Below are 22,483 nucleotides of genomic sequence, written 5' to 3'. Positions count from 1 at the left end.
ACATATGCTAAAAAACAGAGTTAAAAATATCATCACGGGAGAAAAAGACGTACTTGTTGAGCTTTCCCTTATATCAAAATCTATCACTAAATGGTTATCCTCAAAATATAATTAATAAAATTCTCTATAGAAACAACCTCTGGCGACACAGTATGTATCATCCATTGTCATACCCTATGCAGGCTCAGTCTCCACCAAAATAGCAAGAATTATGAAGCCTTTTAACATCAGAGTTGTTTTTAAACCTACCATAACTACATGACAGTTATTAAGATCCCCTAAGGATAGTGTCGCTTTCTACAAATATGCAGGTGTTTACAGCATACCATGTACGTGTGGACTGACTGACATCGGACAAACTTCACGAAGCGTAGAAATCCGAAAGAAGGGAACATGTCAGAGATGTCAATAATAATAGAACAGACACCTCAGGGTTTAGCACATCAGTTCTCAACTTCAAATCATTCAATAGATTGGGACAACAGCTGCATGCCATATATCGAAGAGGATTACAGATGTAGAACCTTTAAAGAAGCTGCAGTAGTCCTACGGACAGGAAATAACCTCAAAGAAACCAGGGAATAATATTAAAAGACGTGGAAAAACCTATTAAATTCATTAAGTTTAGCAGAATTACGCAAAAAATTATAAAACGCGACTTAATAACAATGACTAAGTCTTCGTGCTTTAGGCGTTTGATGTCAGGCATGCTCTCCAATTTGTTTAACTGTTTTTTTAAGTCGTTACTGCATTCATTTGTTTTTGCCTTTAACATTAGTATAACCTTTCTCGTCTTGATAAAGCCAGACAGACACAGCTGGTGAAACTAGTCGACGATAATGTATAAATGTTTATAAAAACCATGGTCCAATAAATCCAATATATCCAATATTATGTATCAACCTTTAAGTAACTTAAATATCTTTATTATATCCTCCTCCCCCTTTTCTTCCTCTCTGCCAATTTCTGTAACCCACAAATCTTCAATCTATCATCATAAGAAGCATCCCATAGACCTGTCACTATTTTGATCACCTGCCCCCAAATCCTTTTTGGTTTCTAGAATAATAAATTCTCTACATCCAATGAACCCAAGTGACCCGATCTGTACGCAATACTCAAGATTGGTTATATCAAGGCCTTATAAAGATGTATGATGACTTCCTTATCTCTGCTTATTAGTGTGTTCTTCAATAACAAGCTAATCCAAATGAGTTATTTTAGTGACTTTTGCAATATTCCCTCTGAACTTTAACCCAGAGTCCACTAGCACCTCCAAAACCCCAGCCTCCATAATTTCTTGCAGTTCAGTTCTGTCAATGCAGTACACAACTGATAATCTTTACATCCCAAAATGCATAACTTACATAGCCTTACAACTTTGCCACATTAAACTGACAACCCATCCCCCCCCCACACACACCCCACATACTGTTAGTCTATACCAGGTCATCCTGCAAAATCTTCACATCATCCTTGTTAATTATTTCTCTATCCAGTTATACATCAACAGCAAATACCTGAATTTTCTCCCTCGTGTCATTTCCTATATTGTTAATGTACAATTTAAATAGCAGTGATCCAAGTACAGAGCCTTGTTGTACATCACTAGTCACATACCTTGTATACTCAACTCCTCCATAAACTACTCTTTGATGTCTATCCTTCATCTACCTCACCAGCTTCATATCCAAGCCCATGCAGTATCCTGTCAAATGCTTTTGCAAAATCTAGTGGTATAATTGTGTAACCATTCCTCATAATAGCTGAATTAAGTTATTAATTCAGCTATTATAGAAAGAGATACTGAGGCATGACACTACCCTTCACAAACCTATGCTGCCCCACACCAAGTATTCAATTTCTACCCACTTATTCCTGAATCCTGCTTTTAACCAACTTCTCTAATACCTTGACCACCATTCCTGAGATGTTGATTGGTCAATAATTTGCTGCTTCTATCTTGAAGCTATGCAATGGAATTATTATGCTCTCTTTCCATTTCCTTGGGATTCTCCCAGAGCTAAGACTCAAATTAAACAATCTGGTCAAAGGCACTGCTTTTTGTAACATACAAGCTGATATCCATTTAATCCAAAAGAACTCGTGTCAAGGTTCCGTAATATCACGTACACCTCTGCTTCGTCTCTACTTCTGTTTCAATATCAGCCCTTGCACATCTATAAATTAAAGATACCAAGAAATTATATACTTGGCTTAATCCTTTATCCAAGTGTAAGCAAACAAGTTTGCACCTGAACTATTTTCAGGACTGGGGCAACTCAAAGAAGCTAATGATTTCAGATCACTTGCCTTAGTATCCCATGATGCAAAGCACATCTCCTTGCAGACATGTATAATGCTATGATTATGGGAAGGGCCGCTACCCAGACCGGTTTCGACCTCTATTACTGGCTGAATGAGTGAATGATAAATGCACGTAAACACAAGAAAGATATTTAATTAACCAAATATTTTGGTCTGGAAATAGCAGACCATCTTCAGTGGTATTACAAGAACAGTTTTAAAAAATACAAGCTAGAATACTAACAATAGACCGTTAAAAATAAAATAGAACACACCGCGCGATGTTATATCACTAAGTATTAAGTATAAAAACGAACATTTTGAAGTAGAGACATGATTTGGAAAAAAAAAATATTAATGAGTAATCTTGATTAGACTTTTCCAGATTTTTGATATAGATATACAGTCATTACGATTCAGGTTGGGACGATGGAGTAAGGCCTCCACACTTTCCTTGAACAAACGAACAAACGTTCGAACCTATAACGGGATCTATGTAAGAGGCGAGTCCTGGACCAAAAGATGCTGTGGTCAGTTTCAATCCCATGTTGAGCCAATCCAGACTTTTCAGGTTTGTTGTGAAGAATGGAGGATTGATGTTCTTGGATTCTTTTTTCAAGAGAATGCGTGAAGCAAAAATACTTTTCATATGCCCCTTTATCTGTATAAGAGATTCTATGGATGAGGAATTATTGAGCTTAAAGCTTGCCCTTATGGGGCATGAAGTTAGCTATGTTTGATTTGTAGTAGAATTGATTTTGGTCTTTTATATTTGCAGTGCATTGCTTCATTGTATTGACAGTGATTAGCGATTGCCAAATGCAAGTGCCACAAATTATAATGTGAAAAATAACAAAAAACCTGTAATTTAACGATAATCTTTTATTGTTAAATTACATGTATTCCATGTAAATTTTTATAGAAATTATTTATTAAATTTCACCTTAAATAATGAAATATTGGCAGCTTGCTTGATCAGTGGGTTTGAATGAAGGTTTGCCCTGGTGAAGAATATTTCTGCTAAATAATGAAGAAAAGGAGAAATGTAAGGAATGTTTACTTCTCAATGGATCTGGAATTTCTAATAAACCATGGAGCATCCAGGATCGTTCTTAGGCACTTATTCTGGATTCTTTGTAGTTTCAGAGGTGTGACTCCATGCTGGAGAAGTGCAGGTGATAACTGGGCAAATTACTGTTTTGTAGAGAGTGCTTGTTTTGTGCATCCAATTTGCTTTTGCGGTTGATCAGGGAGGTAGAGTTGTGCAATTACTATGGATATCTTCGATCCTATTAGTTTGATGTGACTGTTAAATAGAAGTTTATTATCTAGTTTCACTCCAAGATATTTAACTTCTGTCTCCCATGGGATCTTGGCTCCATTGAGCTGAATGTCATCCTTGCTGGGGACCTTTCTTCTGGCGAATAGTACAGCTGAGCTTTTTAGGGGATTTACTTGGATCCTCCAGTCCATCAGACAAGTTTCTAGTTTACTGATACTGCTTTGAAGTCTTTTAATTGCTAGTTGGGGGCAGAGAGCTCTAGATAGTATCACACTATTGTCTACACATAGTGCTGAGATAACCGTCTCGTGTTTGGTGGGATATTGGCTACGTAGATCAAGAACAGAAATGGTGCCAGAAGAGAGCCATGTGGCACACCTGCACAGATCTTGGGTCTGGGTGACGCTGTTCCATTTAATTTAATTTGCATATATCTGTCATTGAGATATGATTTAATTAGTTTAACTAATTTTATTGGAACCTTAAAGTCTATAAGCTTATAGAGAAGACCCTGATGTCAGACCTTATCAAAGGCCTTCACAATATTGATAAGAATGTAGCTGTGTGTAGGTTCCAATTAAATCCACCGGCGATATGTTCTACCAATCTATGTATTTGTTGTACTGTGGAGTATTCTTTATGGAATCTGAATTGTTCATCAGGGATTATTCCAAGCTTGTCAGCAATTTGCTTGTAGCCTTGTGAGGATAACCTTTTGTGACTTTCCAAGGTTTCATATCAGACTAATGGGTCTATAACTTTCAGGAAGTTGGGGGTTCTTGCCTGGCTTTTTTTTTTTTTTTTAGGTATGATATCTGCTATTTTCCAGGTTATCGGAAAGTACTGAAATTTGGTGATTGCATTTTTTATAGTAACTATGTGTATTATTGCTTTTCTTGGTAACATTTTATCACCCTGTTTGTGATGCTGTCTGAACCTGGAGCGAGATAATAAGGTTGAAGTAGTGCAGAAGTCATTTTCATATACAAGTTGCCAAAAGGTGTCACACCTTATTAAAATACTCTGGATTAGAGAAAGTTGTTGGAAGTTTTTCCACTTGATTATACTATAAATTAAAATGATCACTCAGTAATTGAACTACTTCATATGCATCAGTCATCTCTCTACCATCAGCACACCTCAGAATTATTCTACCATGGTCAATTATTCCTTTTACTTGCCACATACTGAAAGAACTCCTCCTTCAGATCATCTTCAGCTTGCTCAACTAATTTCATCTTGTACACTTTTTGTTTTTGCCTTCCTTACCATACTAGTCATCTTTCAGGCCTGTGCTTTATACTGCTCATGAGACTGCTGACTACCTTTCTCTTTAAAGGTCGTCTGCAAGTTTTTCTTTGTTAGCAAACTTATGCTTAATGATGTTACTTGTCCACTTAATTTCTACTTTTTTTTATCCTCCTGACTCAAGGTATGCACTCTGTTATTCTTTTCTTCAAACATCCCTTGACTATTTCCCAATGCAATACTGACATCCTCTGCAGCTTGTCATTGCTTGGAGAAATGCCATGAAATGACAAGCTGCAGAGGATGTCAGTATTTTGCATGCAATACTGACATCCTCTGCAGCGTCATTTCATGGCACTTCTCCAAGCAGTCTCCTGAGTTTGTCATAATTACCAACTGCGTAATTCCACATGTAACCCTTCTTTTAAGAAATATATATATTTAGTCACCTCCCAAATCAAAACTGGGAGGTGGCTATATGTTAGTGATCGTTTTCACCAAGTGGTGGCAAAGTTATGGGATTAATAATCCCATAACCTTTGTTATGGGATTGATTCTGATGGTAATGTGTCAGGTTTCTTAATCAGCTAGTGAATCACTGCTGGCATTGCATGCACAGATAGAACATTGGACGTTTTCAAGTTCATTAATGATTCACATATAAGGTCCAAGTTATGAAAGATGCATGTTTATGAATCTCCTCCCCCGGCTGTAAGTTTGTGATCACTGACCATCAAAGATGCCATAAAAAATAAGTGATATTGTGAAAGGAGGAAAATTTTCCATAAAATATGAAAACTACCAAAATTACCCTAAGAAAATCCACAAAACAAACAAAACTTCACCAATATTCATGACTTTAACCACTTCTATGAACCAAGTCCTGACCTGTATTTCTCATAGAAATTTCAACAATTACCATCAACCTCAAGTCTATATTCTGTTGCAGAATATTGCAATTCTAAGGAGGAGGAAGTTAATAGCAAACATATCAATACACGTTGTGCAGAAGGAAGGATGTAGAATTTGAACATCCTACATCCTAATATGAACCTATGGCCTGTATTTAATGGAAAGAAGGATATGAATAAAGCTAATGGACTGCATTTAAATGGTTTTGGTGTTAGGTGTCGAGAGAGAGCTTTGTTCATTGAGCATGCCGAAGTGCAAATTGCAACTTAAGCAATTACGGTGGATGCAGGTGAATATGTGTGAAGGTACCGATGAGATGAATGAGAGTGAAAATAACCAACAAGTGCAGAATCTAGTCTCAAGCCAAAATATTGAATAGGACAGTCAATTCAGGAAGTAAAGGTTGTTGGGGACCTAAAGGGATACTGCAGTTTCTATATACTAATGCCAGAAGTATCAGGAACAAGAGAGGAGTGTTTTTGACATTGGTTATTGTGTGTGAGCTCGCCAAAAGCTATAGGCATTAGTGAGACTTGGCTAACAGTAGATGATGTAGTTGCAGGTATAGAATGTGAAGAGTTTAGAATTTTCAGGGAAGGGGAGGAGGGTTACTGCCGATGATAGCAGATGAATTGCAACCAAAAAAGAAAGAGACAGGTGGGAGGGCAGCTGTTCATTTGAAGTAGTGTGGTTTCGTGTGAGATCAAGGCCAATATCTTATTGGCTTGATCTCTAATTGCTGCTATAGACGGGGGGGGGGGGGGGGTCCAGCGATGATTTGGGAGACATACATCAGCAAATTAGTATAATAAGTGCAGGTTGAGAGATTATTAAGAGTATTTAAACTATGGAGATATAGATTGGAAGGAAGTCAAATCACATGGCAGGAAGGGATGGAATTTATACACCTACTGACAGATAATTACTTGAGGTAGCATGTGATGGAGGTGCAAGAGTATTGGATCTGGCCATAGGATCAGTAGAGCTATTCATAACTATGGTGGCCATATTGGGGAAAGTGACCATACAGTCTTGACTTGGGAGATTGTAAAAATATGAGGAATATTCTGTCAATAGGAGTATATGTGGAATTACAAGGCAGGAGATTATAACAAGCTTAGGGGGAAGCTCGAAGCTGTGCCACGGCATAAAACTACAAGGAAAGGATGTTAGTAGTGCATGGGAGATAGTTGAGAGATCTAGAGGAAGATATATTAAATTGTATACTTAAGGTAAGGAGGGTTAATTAGGTAGGAATTAGATGAATATCATTAAGCATGAGCTTCAGAAAAAGAAAATGGTGTAAAGGGAATATAAGGAGAAAGAAGACCAGAAAACTCATGAACAGTACAAGGGTTAGGCAAGAAGGGTGACCAGCAAGAGATGAAGTGGTGGAGAGGATTCAGAGGCAAGCAACCATGATGCTGAGTGGTCTGTGGAATGTTCTCTATGAGGATAGATTGATGTGCAGACTGCAGAACTGTGGATTTGGTTGATAGGCAAAAAATAGGGAATATGACAAATTTAAGTTACTTAAAGAGTTTTATAGGACTGATGTAGGGAAATGTTTCAGTACTTAGCTAAAATACAGAACAAGAGGTCATCTCTGGAAGTTGAGTAAAAGTGTGTTAGTAGGGGTGTGAGAACTAGATTTTTCACTTGGAGAGTTGTGAATGAATCGAATGGAATTGCAAGAGTTGTTAGCACTTTCTTTGTGAATGGGTTCAAGGAGAGGTGTGATAGATTGTGTGAATAAATGGGGTCTCTCATGATGAATTTTTGGACTCCATGGAGGTGCCCATACAATAATAATAATTATACATTCTGCAGGATTCTTTCCATAAGGGCAATGCATATGTCAGATCTGACATTCCATGCTTGAGAGCACTAAACCTAGAAACTCTCCTTTATGATGCTCTGCTGTCTTTATCGCTCTCCAAAATTTGATAACCATGCTGACCAATTTGAATCCGTATCTTTGAAGGTCTAATTGCTCCAACAATGAGCAAATATTCTTTAGAAGTTTCAAGATTCATAATTCAAACTGTCTTTTCTTTTGTATCTTCTCAGATGAAGCCACTGGAAGAGATGTTGAAGTATTTGTTGTCAGCAATGAGCTAATCTTTAGTTAAAAAGATACGATGAGGACAAATGACCTAACAAACTATCAACCAGAAGATAAACCAGATACCAGATAATTCTCATTGATTTCTTAATATCCTAGACCTTTTTACCAGATCTCCTATCTACCTCACTTATCCATACATTCTGCAGGATTATCTGTCGGATCCGACTCCATGCTTCCAACTGCTAAACCTAGAAACCCTCCTTTATGATGCTCTGTTGTCTTTATTGCTCTCAAAATTTTGATAACCACACTGACCTGTTTGAATGCTTATCCCCGAAGGTAGATGTTCTGTAGACTAATTGATTTGCTACTGAGAAAATCATCCTTGGAAGTTTCAATATTCATAATTCATATTAATTTTCCTTCTCTTACTTTTCAGATCAGGCTGTCAGCATCTCTGCTGACAGCCTGATCTGATAATAAAGCAGATACCAGAATACCAGATAATTCCCATCATTTTCCAAATATCCTAGGCATTTTCTTCACTATCTCTCCATCCAAACATACTGTAAATTCAGGCTCTTCTCTTGGTAACACAGACCTATAACACTGTACAGTAGTCCACCTTATCCGAGGGAGATACGTTCCAAGATCCCCCTGCGGATACCTGAAACTGCAGATAGTACTGAACCCTATATAGGGTGTCCCATAATTCTTAGTGCAGTTCTGATCTTTAATTGCTTCATAAGTATCACAGTTACAAAGTTACAATAAATTTCATTTGAAAGTATAACTATTAGAATTTTTGATGCATGAATATTATTATTTCATTACATTTTTCTTATTATTTTTAGACTGGTGTGATTGAAGACGGCAAATGCTAAAGAAAAAAGTCAACTGACTGCACCCTGTGGCTTGCTGAACTCAAGTCCATAACAGCAGTAAGAAGAAAATTCTCTGCCCATTATAACAAGGATTTCTTGGTCCATTATAATTCCCCACAGAAGTTTAATTAATAACTGGATGAAAAAATTCAAAGAAAATGGATCAATTCATGACAAAATCAGATGAGGGAGGCACTCATCAAGGGAAGCGAATGTGGTCGAAATCGAAAGGGCATTTGATAAGAGTCCCAAGAAATCAGTGCAATGTGCTGATGCTGAGTTAAATGTACCAAAATCCATGCACAGAATTCTAACCAGACAACTCCATAAACAGGCTTACAAAATTATGTTAAAATACTACGAGTATTTGAACATAATACTTGTAGTATTACGTTCAAATGTTACAAGAAGAGGATTATCATGCCAGGTTGGATTTCTGTCAACTGATGAAGACAATTGGAAAATGACACAGATGTTATTGACATGTTGACTTTTCAGATAAAGCAACATTCCACATAAGTGGGAAAACTAACCATCGCAAATGTGGCAACACGAAAGAGACTCAAACATCGCACTCTCTCATATAAAACCCACATAGAAAAAACAAAGGCAAAAGTGAATGCAAGAAACAACATACTAAGAAAGCTTACCTCCTCCAAATGGGGCACAAACCTTAGCACACTGAGATCTACCTTGGCCTTTTGCTATTCTTCTGCTGAATATGCCTGCCCAGTATGGTCCAGATCCTGCCATGCTGAAAAACTTGATCCAGCATTGAATGAAAGCTGCCGCTTAATTCAGGATGCCTGAAACCAACACCACTAAAAGACCTATATACTTTGGCTGGTATTGCACCCTCTTCAATTCGAAGATCTGCATTCTCAGCTGATGAAAGAAGCAGATGAATAATGAATGTTACCCACTATTCGGCCAGACCACAGTGCCCCAAAGACTAAGATCCTGACATAGCTTCCTGGCAACTGTTGAACCACCTAAAAACCTCCCAGAGACAAGACTTCAACAATGGCCTGCACTTTACCCTGAAAATAATACCGGTATTCCAACAGTCGAACATCTTCCACATGGTGCCCACTTGGACTGGAATACTTGGAAAAGCCTCAACAGACTTTGAATGACAGGGCGCTGCAAACAAAAACCTCATCAAATGGGGCTACCTCACTGGCCAAGACAATTGTGAGTGTGGGACAACACAGTCCATGGAACACCTTCTTTCTTGTCCCTTTCTTCCATCGCCTTGCACAAAAGAGGACCTTATATCCTGCACAGAAAGAGCAGTTGATTCTGCAAGATACTGGAGGAACATCTGACCATATTTATTGTATATAAGCTACAGTTTCCTTTTTTTCATATTTAATTATTATTCCCTGTATAATTCACCTACCAAATCTAAGCTGATCTCATTGTAATGTATTCTAATTTGTTGTAAATCATGTTGTGCCACTTACTTACTACTGTACTACTTGTGTTTGGATACGAAATAAATAAAGAGGAATTACAACTTACTTATCTCTACTTGTTAATGTGCTCTTTGCAATGTGTCCTCTAAACTTTACCTCTCTGTCTACCACCATCCCTAAATCTCTAGCTTTATCTATTTCCTGAAGTACAATGCCATCAATGTGATATGCAACTTGTAATCTATTTATCCTAAATTGCATAACTTCACATTTCTCAATATTAACTAACACCCATTAACTTTTGCCTATACTGACAAAATTAAACAGCAATAGTCCCAGCACTGAACCTTGTGGCACACCACTAGTCACTTGTTTCCTATTATAAAAAGTTAGTAAATTACTAAGGCATGACCGACCCTTCACAAAGCCATGCTGATCCTCATACAGTATCACATTTTTATCTACCCATTCTCAAATTCTCTTTTTTTACAAATTTTTCTACTACTTTTACCACCATGTCTAAGATATTGATTGGTCTATAATTTGCTACTGTAATCTTAGAACCTCCCTTATGCAAAGGAATATTGATCACCTTAATTAAACATCTTAGTCAAAGGCACTGCCAGTTCCCTTGCACATTCTCGCAAAACCCATCTAATCCTGCAGCTGTTATTTACACTGAAATTCTGCAATATCCTAAGAACCTCCATCTCTGTTCACAAGAAAACTCTCTACAGTTAAATTCAGTAACAGAATCAGGAGCCAACAACAGGATCACAGCTCACTCAGGACTTTTGATGCCTGGAAAAGAAAATCTAGACTAAAGAGATCATTCATTTTACAATACGACATGAAATTAGAAAACAGATCGACTTAGAATACCTATCCATTGAAATAAGCAAAGAGCCATTCCTTTCCGCTATTCTACCAAAAAACATAATGATAAACTTAAATCTCTCAGAACCTTGTTCAAAAACAGATTCACAGGAGAAAATAAAAGGACTTGACACTATACATCACTTAAATAATCTAAACCATGTCATTGCCTACACTGATGGATCATCTGATGAAGCACTCAACCAAGGAGGTTCAGGGGGTTTTCTAACTCTACCTGGAGGCGAGGAAATGCAAATCAAAACCACAGCTAATAGAATAGCTTCAAACTTCACTTGTGAATTAACAGCTATACAAACAGATCTCAAGTTCTCTCTCTTCCAGTAATAAACATTACAGAAGAAATAACCATCTACAGCGACTCTAAATCTGCACTTGAAGCATTAAAAAATGGAAAAACAAAACAAAACTCACAGGAAATTCATGAAAAACTAACAATGTTAAATTTGAAAAATAAGAACTGTATACTGCAATGGATACCAGCCCATGTAAATATTGAAGGCAATGAAAGAGCAGACAGTCTAGTCAAAGAAGCAGGCATTTATCTAAAAATTACGTCTGCTATCACTAACTGATGCTAACTCTGTTGCCAAAATAAGATTGGTAAAACAATCAAGAAGAATGAAATCAGTGAAATTAATGAAAATAGAGAAATAACCACAATCATCACTAGACTAAGGACGGAACATCTTAAAGGCATGAAAATTCAGCCAGACGGTAGTAGGAGCTATGAAGAATGCAAGAACTGTCCAGGAGTTGAACTAACACCTGCCCATATCTATTCTTGTCCAGCTAATGCTGCAGCTCTACAGAAAATTGACAATAACCTTAGAAAAAAGCTCTACTCCAAAGTTCAACATTGCCAAAGCAGTTCTACAGTTCCATGGTCATATCTAGAAGCTCTTCAATGGACTCGACAACACAACCACTACTTTTTTAGACCAGTATTCAGTTGTTTAAGGAATAGCGATACTCTAAAATTGTTATAATTTTTACTAATACATTATCTGCTATTGTTCGTACTTAAAAAGTCTTATTCTTATCATGAAATTTTTATTTTATTATTTTGTTATTCTTATGGCATGAAACTTAGATATGAAGGTTAATATTATTTTCTGACCTTAAAAAAAGAAAAGGAAGGAAGCTGAACTGCATGAAATAATTTTTTCATTGTTACATTGTTTTCAAAGGCCTTTGACAGACTGCTACAGACTAATTAGGTAATTACTTTTATAGTAATTAGGTAGTTATTGCAAATAAAATTGGAGAAGATGAGGCTGAATAGCAAAATAGTGACTTGGCCAAAAAAGATGTGAGCAAGTTGTGCTGTTATGGGAAAAAGTATTCCACAAGAGGATAGTCTTCTGGGATACATAAGGTCTTATGGTCATTATTGTTTAACTTATAAGTTAATGATATTAAGAAAGGTTTAAATAGAAATACATGGCATCTGCAGATGATGCAATGCTGAGAAGAGGTATGAAGAATATAACTGATGTTTTACTTTGAATAGCTTATCTATGCACACTAATGAGCAGACTAACAATTCAATGTTGTTTCGAAATCTGGAATGTACAGAAGGGATATTGTGAATTCAACTGGTGGGGAAGTATTGAAATAATGGAGATAAGGAGCCTGAGGGTGACAGCAGACAATTACCTGAAATTTAGGTCAGCATCAAGAGACTGAGGAAAACACAAATTATGGCAACAATGAACAACACAAAAATAAAGATGTTATAGTTCAACTGCATAAGGCCAGTTTCAAAGTAACCTACTTTTTTTTCGGAAGGATCCAGAGAAAAGTAAAGTGGTGAAGTCTCTGGGAAATATGTCTGACAATAAAAGGAAATCCTATCCAGAATTTGGTGCATAGGAGTCAGAGGGATACTACAATTGAGACACAAGTCAGTGATAGATTTGCACCAGATTAATGCAGATATTTTAACATAAGACCATCTCTAGAAGTTGTATTAGAAGAATGTAAGCAAGAGAATGAGTCAAAGTTTTTTGGTTGGAGAGATGGGTGGGTGGAATGCATTGTTTGAGAGTGTGGTAAAGTGGAAAGAGAAAGTTTAAGATGTAGTTTGATAAACACTGTTTGATAATGATAACTTCTTGCAATGTCTTGACTTAATGGAATGAAAGATAATAAATAAATAACTAAAGACAAGACTGAGGCTAAGTGCATATGTGAATTCTAAAGCTTGAGCCATTTAATTATTATATTAAAAAAAAATCATGAATGAAGAACAGAAACTCTTTTGTACAACCTTTTTTAGAAATGCATTTAAGGCAAATTTAAATACATTTATATAACTGAATAAAGTTAATGTAATGTAATGAAATATGTTTATTCAAAAAGTGAAATAATACTGCTTAATGATTTTTAAGTTAGAATACTTTTGGTTGTAAGAGATACAGAGACTGAAATCTTACCATCTGGTAGGTCTTGCTTGTTGGCAAAAACTAGAATAATCGCATCTCTCATTTCCCTATCATTTATTATCCTGTGCAACTCTTGCCTAGCTTCATCAATTCTATCTCTATCTGCACAATCAACCACAAATATTAATCCTTGGGTTCCAGTGTAATAATGTCTCCACAAAGGTCGAATTTTGTCCTGTCCTCCGACATCCTGATAATAGAAATAGCAGAAACATTTTGACATTAGTATGATTTCAGTGTATATAATATAAATCTAGAAAGGCTTCCATATGAAGAAACAATGTTTTACACATTAAATTTGTATAAAAGTAAATATTCTAATTTGACCAGCCAACTGCCATTAATTCATCAGAATAATGTAAGGCTATGTTTAGATTTTTAGAAAACATCTTATTACATTAATTTTTTTTTTTTTTTTTTTTGAAAAATGGCTAGATAAATTCTTTGTGAAAATATATAGCACCGAACAGAAAATGCTACTATATTCCCAATGCACTGTCTTGCTTCAAATTTGGTGTAAAATCTACCCTATAAGAGCTTATATATACACTGCTTGAAAAGAAGTCAACAGACACCATAGTGTGAGTAGCAAACAGCCATGGCATCACCTTAATAAAATGTAGGACATCCTTTCACTGCGATGACTTCAGCAATTCTACTGAGCATACTTTCCACAAGCATATGATAGCAATCAATGGGAATTTTGGACCATTCTTCCCATAGGCATGTAACGAGGTCTTGGACTGTTGTGGGATGGATATTCCTTGACCTCACTTGAGGCACCAGTTCATCCCACCAAAGTTCAATACGATTAAGACCAGGATTCTGTGGAGGCCAGTCAAGTGTGGCGACATTCATGTCCATAAACCACAGAGTTACAGCAGCAGCCTTATGACACTGTGCATTGTCTTGCTGAAAGAGACGATGGTCAGTTCCATACAAATGCCACAAAGTAGGAAACGCTGCATTGTCCAGAATGTTCAGATACCTTGACGTTCAATGTTCGTGGTACCACAAAGAGGTCCGAGGCCAAACTAGGAAAAACAGGACCATATCACCACACCGCTACTCTGCTTTATATACTATGTGCATGTTGATTTGGGTATTGTGGGTCTTGCACATTGTATTCCTACCATGGAAACCCATGACATCGGCTTTAGTTCTGGATGTTTTTGTGCAGATTCGTGTTCCACTCAATGTGTGGAACTGCGCATTCAACATGTCGGCCAACAAATGATGGTTTTTACATATTAGCCTTCGTAGCACCTTACAATTATGTTCAGTGAGTGTGGCGGGTCATTCACTGTGGGTAGCACTTGCAGTTGACTTCCTGTGTTCAATCTCAGCATAATATCAGTGACTGTTGACTTAGAATGGCCCAATTTGTCAACAATTTGCTGAACAAATAAGCCTGCAACATGCCATCCTATCACAATGCCTCTTTCAAACTCCGTCAGTTCCTATGTTGCAGCCATTTCACCCGGACACATATCCATACTTGAAGTAAAAAAAGCCATCAAAGGCTTGAAATGTGGAAGTAGATGACATTCGACCAGAAATGCTGAAGTATGGTGGTATAAAAGTCTTACAGTGGCTGCACTGCATAGTTCAGAAAGCCTGGACAGAGGGACGAATTCCTGATGATTGGAGTAGAGCTCTCATAGTACCCATATATAAAAAGGGAAATAAAACAATGTGAGAATTACAGATGTATTTCCCTACTGATTGTTCCTGGCAAGATCTATGTAAGTATACTTGAGAAATGGTTGAGAAGAATTGTGGAAGAAAATCTTGGTGAAGAACAAGCTGGATTCAGGCCAAATAGACGCTGTCAGGATCAGATCTTCACTTTACGACAAATAGTCGAGAAAGCATGGGAATATAACAAAGATCTGTATTGAAGTTTTGTCGATTTGGAAAAGGCATATGACAAGGTACCAAGAGAGAAGCTATTCAATACGCTACAGTTATATGGTGTCAATGGGGCATTATATCAAGCAATACTTAGTCTTTATTTGAGTTCTTTAGTCTTTATTTGACAAGGATGTACATTATTGAACATGATATCAAAATTGAAGATGTTAATATCAGTTCTTTGCTTTATGCAGATGATGTTATACGTCTAAATAAATCCGCTACAAGTCTGCAAGATTCTCTGACTAAATTGAATGACTGTTGTAATAGATATGGTATGAAGGTCAGCAATAAAAAGACAAAGACAATGAAAATAGGTATAATCGTTGAAAATGTCAACTGTGTTGTGAATGGAGAACCTGTGGAACAAGTAAAACATTTCAGATACTTAGGCATGATTTGTAGTGAAGATGGTAAATTAAATATAGAAATAGACAACAGAATCAGCAAAGCTGGTATGGTGGGAAGTCAATTGAATAAATTCATATGGAATAAGAGAGAAATTAGTCGGAACACTAAATTAGTTGTATACAAGACAGTGTTCAAACCAGTTTTAACTTATGGATCTGAGAGCTGGGTCAGAAGTAAAACACTTGACCAAAAGGCATCAATGGCAATATATTATTAAAAACGAGGATATTAGGAAAGAACTTGACATTGTCAGCATCCAGGAATGCGTTAGCAGAGCTAATCTCAGGTAGTATGGTCACTTAAACAGAATGGGCGAAGAAAGATTAGCAAAACAAGTGTTCTCATCCAGGTTGCAGCAAAACAACCCAGAGGAAGACAAGATATAGGTGGATTGATATGGTACAAAGCACCTTAGTAAGATCTGATAATGTTGGAGTCTTGATGAGTAACAGACTGATTTGGAGGAAAATTGTAGATAGGAAGTTAGTAATGATGTAATTTTTTTCATGTAGTACTATCATATCCTGTACACCCCTTGAGGGTTCATGGCAGGAATTTGATGATGATGATAATCTATGCATGTAATTTTGACCAAGTTGTGCACTCAAATAATGTTTTGTCTGGGCTGTTTGGAATTACTCCGAAAGCAACTAAGACCATAGACCATAGCCTTAGTTGGTTTGGGAATATTATAGACACTAGTGTGAGGAACAAACAGTCATGGCACCCACCCACCTTAATAAGATGTAGGACATCCTTTCACTGTAAGGCTGCAGTGATTATGTCTGTTAACTATGTTCTTCTGGCCAGTTTGCCTGTTTTAAGGGATGAAAAACAAGTTTGCAAGAGGAAAAGCACTGCCACCTCCATATGAAAATGGCTAACTCACCTTCAGCTGAAACACTTTATAGATTCTTGTCCTAGGTAGGATTCAAACTTGGGCTTTCCAAGAAATATTGTGTAATTATGATGTCATGCAATAAGAATGGAGGTTTTTACATCTTCATATGAGGATGCATCTGGAGGAAAACTGTCAAGATGAGATTAATAATGTAAATCATGGAGTGCTGTCATAGCAGCCTGAACATTCCTTGACAATATATATCAGGATATTGATGATTTGAATATTGAGCTTGGTTTGATGGGATCAGTTTTCGATCTTGATTGCAGTGTCACTGTGTACCTTTTCATTTTTGGTTCACTGGTGGATGAAAGGAAAGAATGGGGACATGTAGTGAGAGGAGGTAACCTTGAAATGATATCCATACAGAGAGCAACCAGTCTCCTTGCCACAATGTAGCCTTCACAGGAGGCTACTCAAATACTCACCAATACTCAAACTCCCTCTCCAGTAGAATATGTGGCAGTGGGATTAAGCACCAGCTAACCAGGAACTCTTCTAACGCATTACTAACAGATTCAGGTCCATGCACTATGCCAGCCTGCAGTACCATAGTTACTAATATACACTCAAAATAGATGTTTTTCAAGTCTCTGAGTGTCTGCATATCCTTATAGAGTATAATTTACAATGCATGGGGAAGAGAGGGAGGGGAATAGAAACTGGAACCCCCTACTCTTAAGTGCCCACTAGCAGGCAATGTTGGTAATCTTGGCGATTGGGCTGAAGGTCTTCTTATGTAGGTTTCCCAAATTTGAGGCAGTCTCAGGCATGAAGCTGCCTCAAATTTGGGAAATCTACATAAGAAGACCTTCAGCCCAATCGCCCAAGATTACCAACATTGCCCGCTAGGGGACACCATCAGGATTGAGGAGAAAAAATAGCTTCTTGCTTCTTCCTCACTTACTGTTTGTTGTGCCTGCGTGCACGTGTCTTATTCTTAAGTTTCTTGAAAATGGCAACATGACGTTGCTGAAATATTGAAGTATATCAAAATTTTATTTTAATGTATATACTAGTTGATGTTGTAATTTCCTTAAATTACTTAGTAAAAAAAAAAAGATATTGCCATTGATGCCTCTAATGTTTCTCAGGACTCTCATATCTGTGGTCTCTAGTCTTTGGTCAAGTGTTTTACTTCTGACCCAGCTCTCAGATCCATAAGTTAAAACTGGTTTGACCACTGTCTTGTATATAACTAATTTAGTGTTCCGACTAATTTCTCTCTTATTCCATATGAATTTATTCAATTGACTTCCTACCATACCAGCTTTATTGATTCTGTTGTCTATTTCCATATTTAATTTACCATCTTCACTAAAAATCGAGCCTAAGTAGCTGAAATGTTTTACTTGTTCCACAGGTTCCACATTCACAACACAGTTGACATTTTCAACAATTCTACCTAATTTCACTGTCTTTGTCTTTTTAATGCTGACCTTCATATCATATCTATTACAACAGTTATTCAATTTAGTCAGGGAATCTTGCAAACTTGTAGTGGATTTATTTAGAAGTATAACATGGTCCGCATAAAGCAAAGAGCTGACATTAACATCTCCAATTCTGATATCATGTTTAATACCATTTTCATTCATAATGTGATCCATATAGATAATGAATAACAGAGGGGATAATGTGCATCCTTGTCTCACACCAGATTGAACATTAAACCATCTTCTTGTACTTCCTTCAATTCTAACTGCTGACTTACAACTCAAAAAAGGACTAACTATTGCTTGCTATAATGCCCAATTGACACAATATAACTGTAGCGTATTGAATAGCTTCTCTCTTGGCACCTTGTCATATGCCTTTTCCAGATCGACAAAACATAAATACAGATCTTTCTTACATTCCCATGCTTTCTCAACTATTTGTTGTAAAGTGAAGATCTGATCCTGACAGTGTCTATTTGGCCGGATTCCAGCTTGGTCTTCACCAAGCTTTTCTTCCACAATTCTTCTGAACCGTTTCTCAAATATACTTGCATAGATCTTGCCAGGAACACTCAGTAGGGAAATACCCCTGTAATTCTCACATTCAGTTTTATTTCCCTTTTTATATATGAGTACTATTAGAGATCTACTCCAATCATCGGGAATTCGTCCCTCTGTCCAGGCTTTCTAAACAATGCAGTGCAGCCACTAAGACTTTCATAACCACCATACTTCAGCATTTCTGGCTGAATATCATCTACTCCTACTGCCTTTCCACATTTCAAGTCTTTGATGGCTTTTTTTACTTCAAGTATGGATATGTATTCCTTACTGTATGACTGTTGAGCGTTATTTACCACTGTGCTATCACTGCTTGTTTCATTTAGCAATTTTTCGAAGTAATTACTCCATACTTCAAGGATATCTTTTTCTCCAGTTTTCATGTCACCTTTATCATCTCTAACTCCTTTTATAGCACTCTTTCCTTCATTTCTAAGCTTCTTCAACAATCTCCAGAATATTTTGCAACCTTCTTGATATTTATTTTCTATGTTCTTGCCAAAGTCTTCCCATGATTTTTGTTTAGCTAGTTTTACAAAGTGTTCAGCTTTCTTACATTTGTCTCTGAAAGTTTATTTTTTCACTTGGTTAGAGTATAATAAAATTAGTTTAATCCTTTATCCAAGTGTGAGCAAACAAAGTTTGCACCTGAAGTATCTTCAGGACTAGGGTAAAGTGATACAACACCAGGGCAACTCGTTGCAAAGGTGGAGAAAGCTACCAACACTCCTAACTCAGTATCTCCTATAATGCAAAACACATCTCCTTGCGGATATGTCTAATGTTATGCATTAAAGGAAGGGCCACTACCCAGACTAATTTCGACCTTTATTGAGGTCTCTTCAGTGGGAGCCAGGCCCTAGTGGAAATACCAGGCAGAAGCATTAGCAGGTCATCTCTACCTATAGGAGTTGCCAAATGGTGTGCCACCCTTTTTTAATAAATTACTCTGGATTTAGAGAAAGATGTTGAAAGTTTATTTTTTCACTTGGTTAGAGTATAATAAAATTAGTTTAATCCTTTATCCAAGTGTGAGCAAACAAAGTTTGCGCCTGAAGTATCTTCAGGACTAGGGTAAAGTGATACAAAGTTGCCCTGGTAGCTTTCTCCACCTTTGCAACGAGTTGCCCTGGTGTTGTATCACTTTACCCTAGTCCTGAAGATACTTCAGGCGCAAACTTTGTTTGCTCACACTTGGATAAAGGATTAAACTAATTTTATTATACTCTAACCAAGTGAAAAAATAAACTTTCAACATCTTTCTCTAAATCCAGAGTAATTTATTAAAAAAGGGTGGCACACCATTTGGCAACTCCTATAGGTAGAGATGACCTGCTAATGCTTCTGCCTGGTATTTCCACTAGGGCCTGGCTCCCACTGAAGAGACCTCAATAAAGGTCGAAACTAGTCTGGGTAGTGGCCCTTCCTTTAATGCATAACATTAGACATATCCGCAAGGAGATGTGTTTTGCATTATAGGAGATACTGAGTTAGGAATGTTGGTAGCTTTCTCCACCTTTGCAACGAGTTGCCCTGGTGTTGTATCACTTTACCCTAGTCCTGAAGATACTTCAGGCGCAAACTTTGTTTGCTCACAGTTGGATAAAGGATTAAACTAATTTTATTATACATTTGTCTCTGTATTCTCAAAGAACGCAAGCTGATTTATTTGCCAAGAACTTTTGATATGCTTTCTTCTTTTCTCCTTCACCGCCATTTTAACTTCCTGTGTCCACCATGGAGTTCTGATTTTTCTATACTTACAGACAACCTCACGACATGTCTCTCAGGCTGAATCAATCATGGTTTTTTTCAAGGCTTCCCACTGAATCTCCAAGGTTTGGTTCCTGTTCTCAAACTCTTTCATTTTTTCTTCAATAATCTTTGTGTATTTTACTCTACAGTTCACATCTGAGAGCTGCTCAGCTTTTATTTGCTTTAAAACCTTCTTACATGTCATTCTTTTCAATATGAAATTCAATTTTATCCTGCTCAAGACTAAATAGTGATCACTTCCAATTTCAAATCCTCTGTACACTCTGGTGTCCTGCACCAGGGAGAAAACATCACTGTCGACAATAACATACTCAATGAGACTTTTCTTATTCCTTGCCTCTTCTCTCCATGTGAATTTGTGCACATTTTTATGTTCGAACATGATGTTAGTAATAACCAGTCCATGTCCTGAGCAGAAATCCAACAAGTATTTGCCATTATTATTAGCTTTGCTCTTTTCTCCAAATTTTCCCACAATATTTTTGTATGCCTGACAATCATTTCCTACTTGCTATTTAGATCCCTAACAAGGACCAACTTTTCCTTTTTCATTGTGTCAGCTGCTTTTTCTAAAGCATCAAAAAATTCCTCCACTTCTACCTTAGTAGAACCTTCTGTGGGACCATAGGCACAAATAAGTCTCATTGTCCAATTTCCAATTCTGATATTAGCTGCATCACTCCACTTGAGACTGCCTTCCATTCAAGAAGATTAGCCTCGTATTTTGTGTTGAATGCTATGGCTACTCCTTCTTTTCCTTGATTGTCATTGCCTGAATATAACATTTTGTATTTATTTCTCAAAAAGATCTCACCAATTTTTGTCTTATTTGTTTCAGTCACCCCTATTATGTCGATCTGGTACTTATCTAATTCCTCAGGTAGCTCCATTTCTTTGCCATTCAGGCTTTTTATGTTGATAGTACCAATCTTTAGCTCTGGTGATGTTAAGTTGTCGTATGCTTTCAGATTTGTTCCATAGCTGACTTTTCGCTGTTCACCCTGGTTCCCTGGCAAAAACAATGGGGGCTTTGTTTAACCGGACAACGCCCTAGCCGGTATGAAATTTTGTCATGTTGTATCATCATTTTGTATTTTGGCTTAAGCTAATAAGAATACAATTTGGTCAGCTAAATCCCAAATTACCAGCCCATCGTTGTTCGTTCAGTATCCAGATAGACCTAACAGGTTGCACCATGAGAAGGTGAAGATTGGACATTAGGTCAGAAGCCCTGGTCAGTTATCTGCATTCCTTTAAAGACTACGTGGAGATCTCCTCCCAGTTATACAGCTTTGACCCTTAAGCATCCGTAGTAGGAAGTCAAATGATTAAATTTATATGGAATAGGAGAGAAAGTCAAAACAGTAAATTAGCTGTATACAAGACAGTTTTTAAACCAATTTTAACCTATGAATCTGAGTAACAGGTTAGAAAAAAAACACTTGACCAAAGAATGGAGACCACATACATCAGAGTTCTGAGAAAGATTAGGGGAACAAACAGATGCATCAATGGCAGTATCATATGAAAAATGAGAATGTTAGAAAGAACTTGACATTGTTAGCATTCAGGAATGTGTTAGCAGAGCTAATGTCAGGTGGTACGGTCACTTAAAGAGAATGGAAGAGGAAAGATTAGCAAAACAAGTGTTCTTTGCCAGACTGACTGAAAAAAGACCTAGAGGAAGACCAAGATCTAGGTGGATCAATACAGTAAAAAATGTCATAGATGACTGAAACATAAGATCTGGAAATATTGGGGTCTTGATAGGTAACAGATTAATTTGGAGGAAAAATGTGGATTGTAAGAGTTAGCAATGATGCAACTTTTCATGTTAGTACTATCATAATATCCTGTACATTCCATCAAGGTACATGTCAGGGATTTGATGATGATGGGCTGGAAAAATTTCCCCTAAATATTCTAATCTTTGAACAAGTGCAGTAGTCCGACTAAACACTTAAAACTGCCTAAAGCTATGAAAGTATAATGAAAACAGCAGTATGTTTGTTCAGAAGTTT

General features: G+C 37.0%; 1 protein-coding gene across 1 annotated transcript in view; it reads right to left on the bottom strand.

The window, feature by feature from the left end:
• Arf6 (ADP-ribosylation factor 6) overlaps positions 1–22,483 on the bottom strand; it is a 110,322-nt gene that overhangs the window by 5,722 nt on the left and 82,117 nt on the right. The window contains exon 4 of the mRNA XM_090405708.1: positions 13,452–13,650. Coding sequence (XP_090261834.1) covers positions 13,452–13,650 — 199 coding nt within the window. The remainder of the gene's footprint in view (positions 1–13,451; positions 13,651–22,483) is intronic.

Source organism: Typopeltis vanoorti, chromosome 15 (assembly GCF_054136105.1).
Source record: "Typopeltis vanoorti isolate ZY-2024b chromosome 15, IOZ_Tvanoo_1.0, whole genome shotgun sequence".
NCBI classification, from domain to species: domain Eukaryota; kingdom Metazoa; phylum Arthropoda; class Arachnida; order Uropygi; family Thelyphonidae; genus Typopeltis; species Typopeltis vanoorti.
This window is presented reverse-complemented; position numbering and strand designations above follow the sequence as displayed.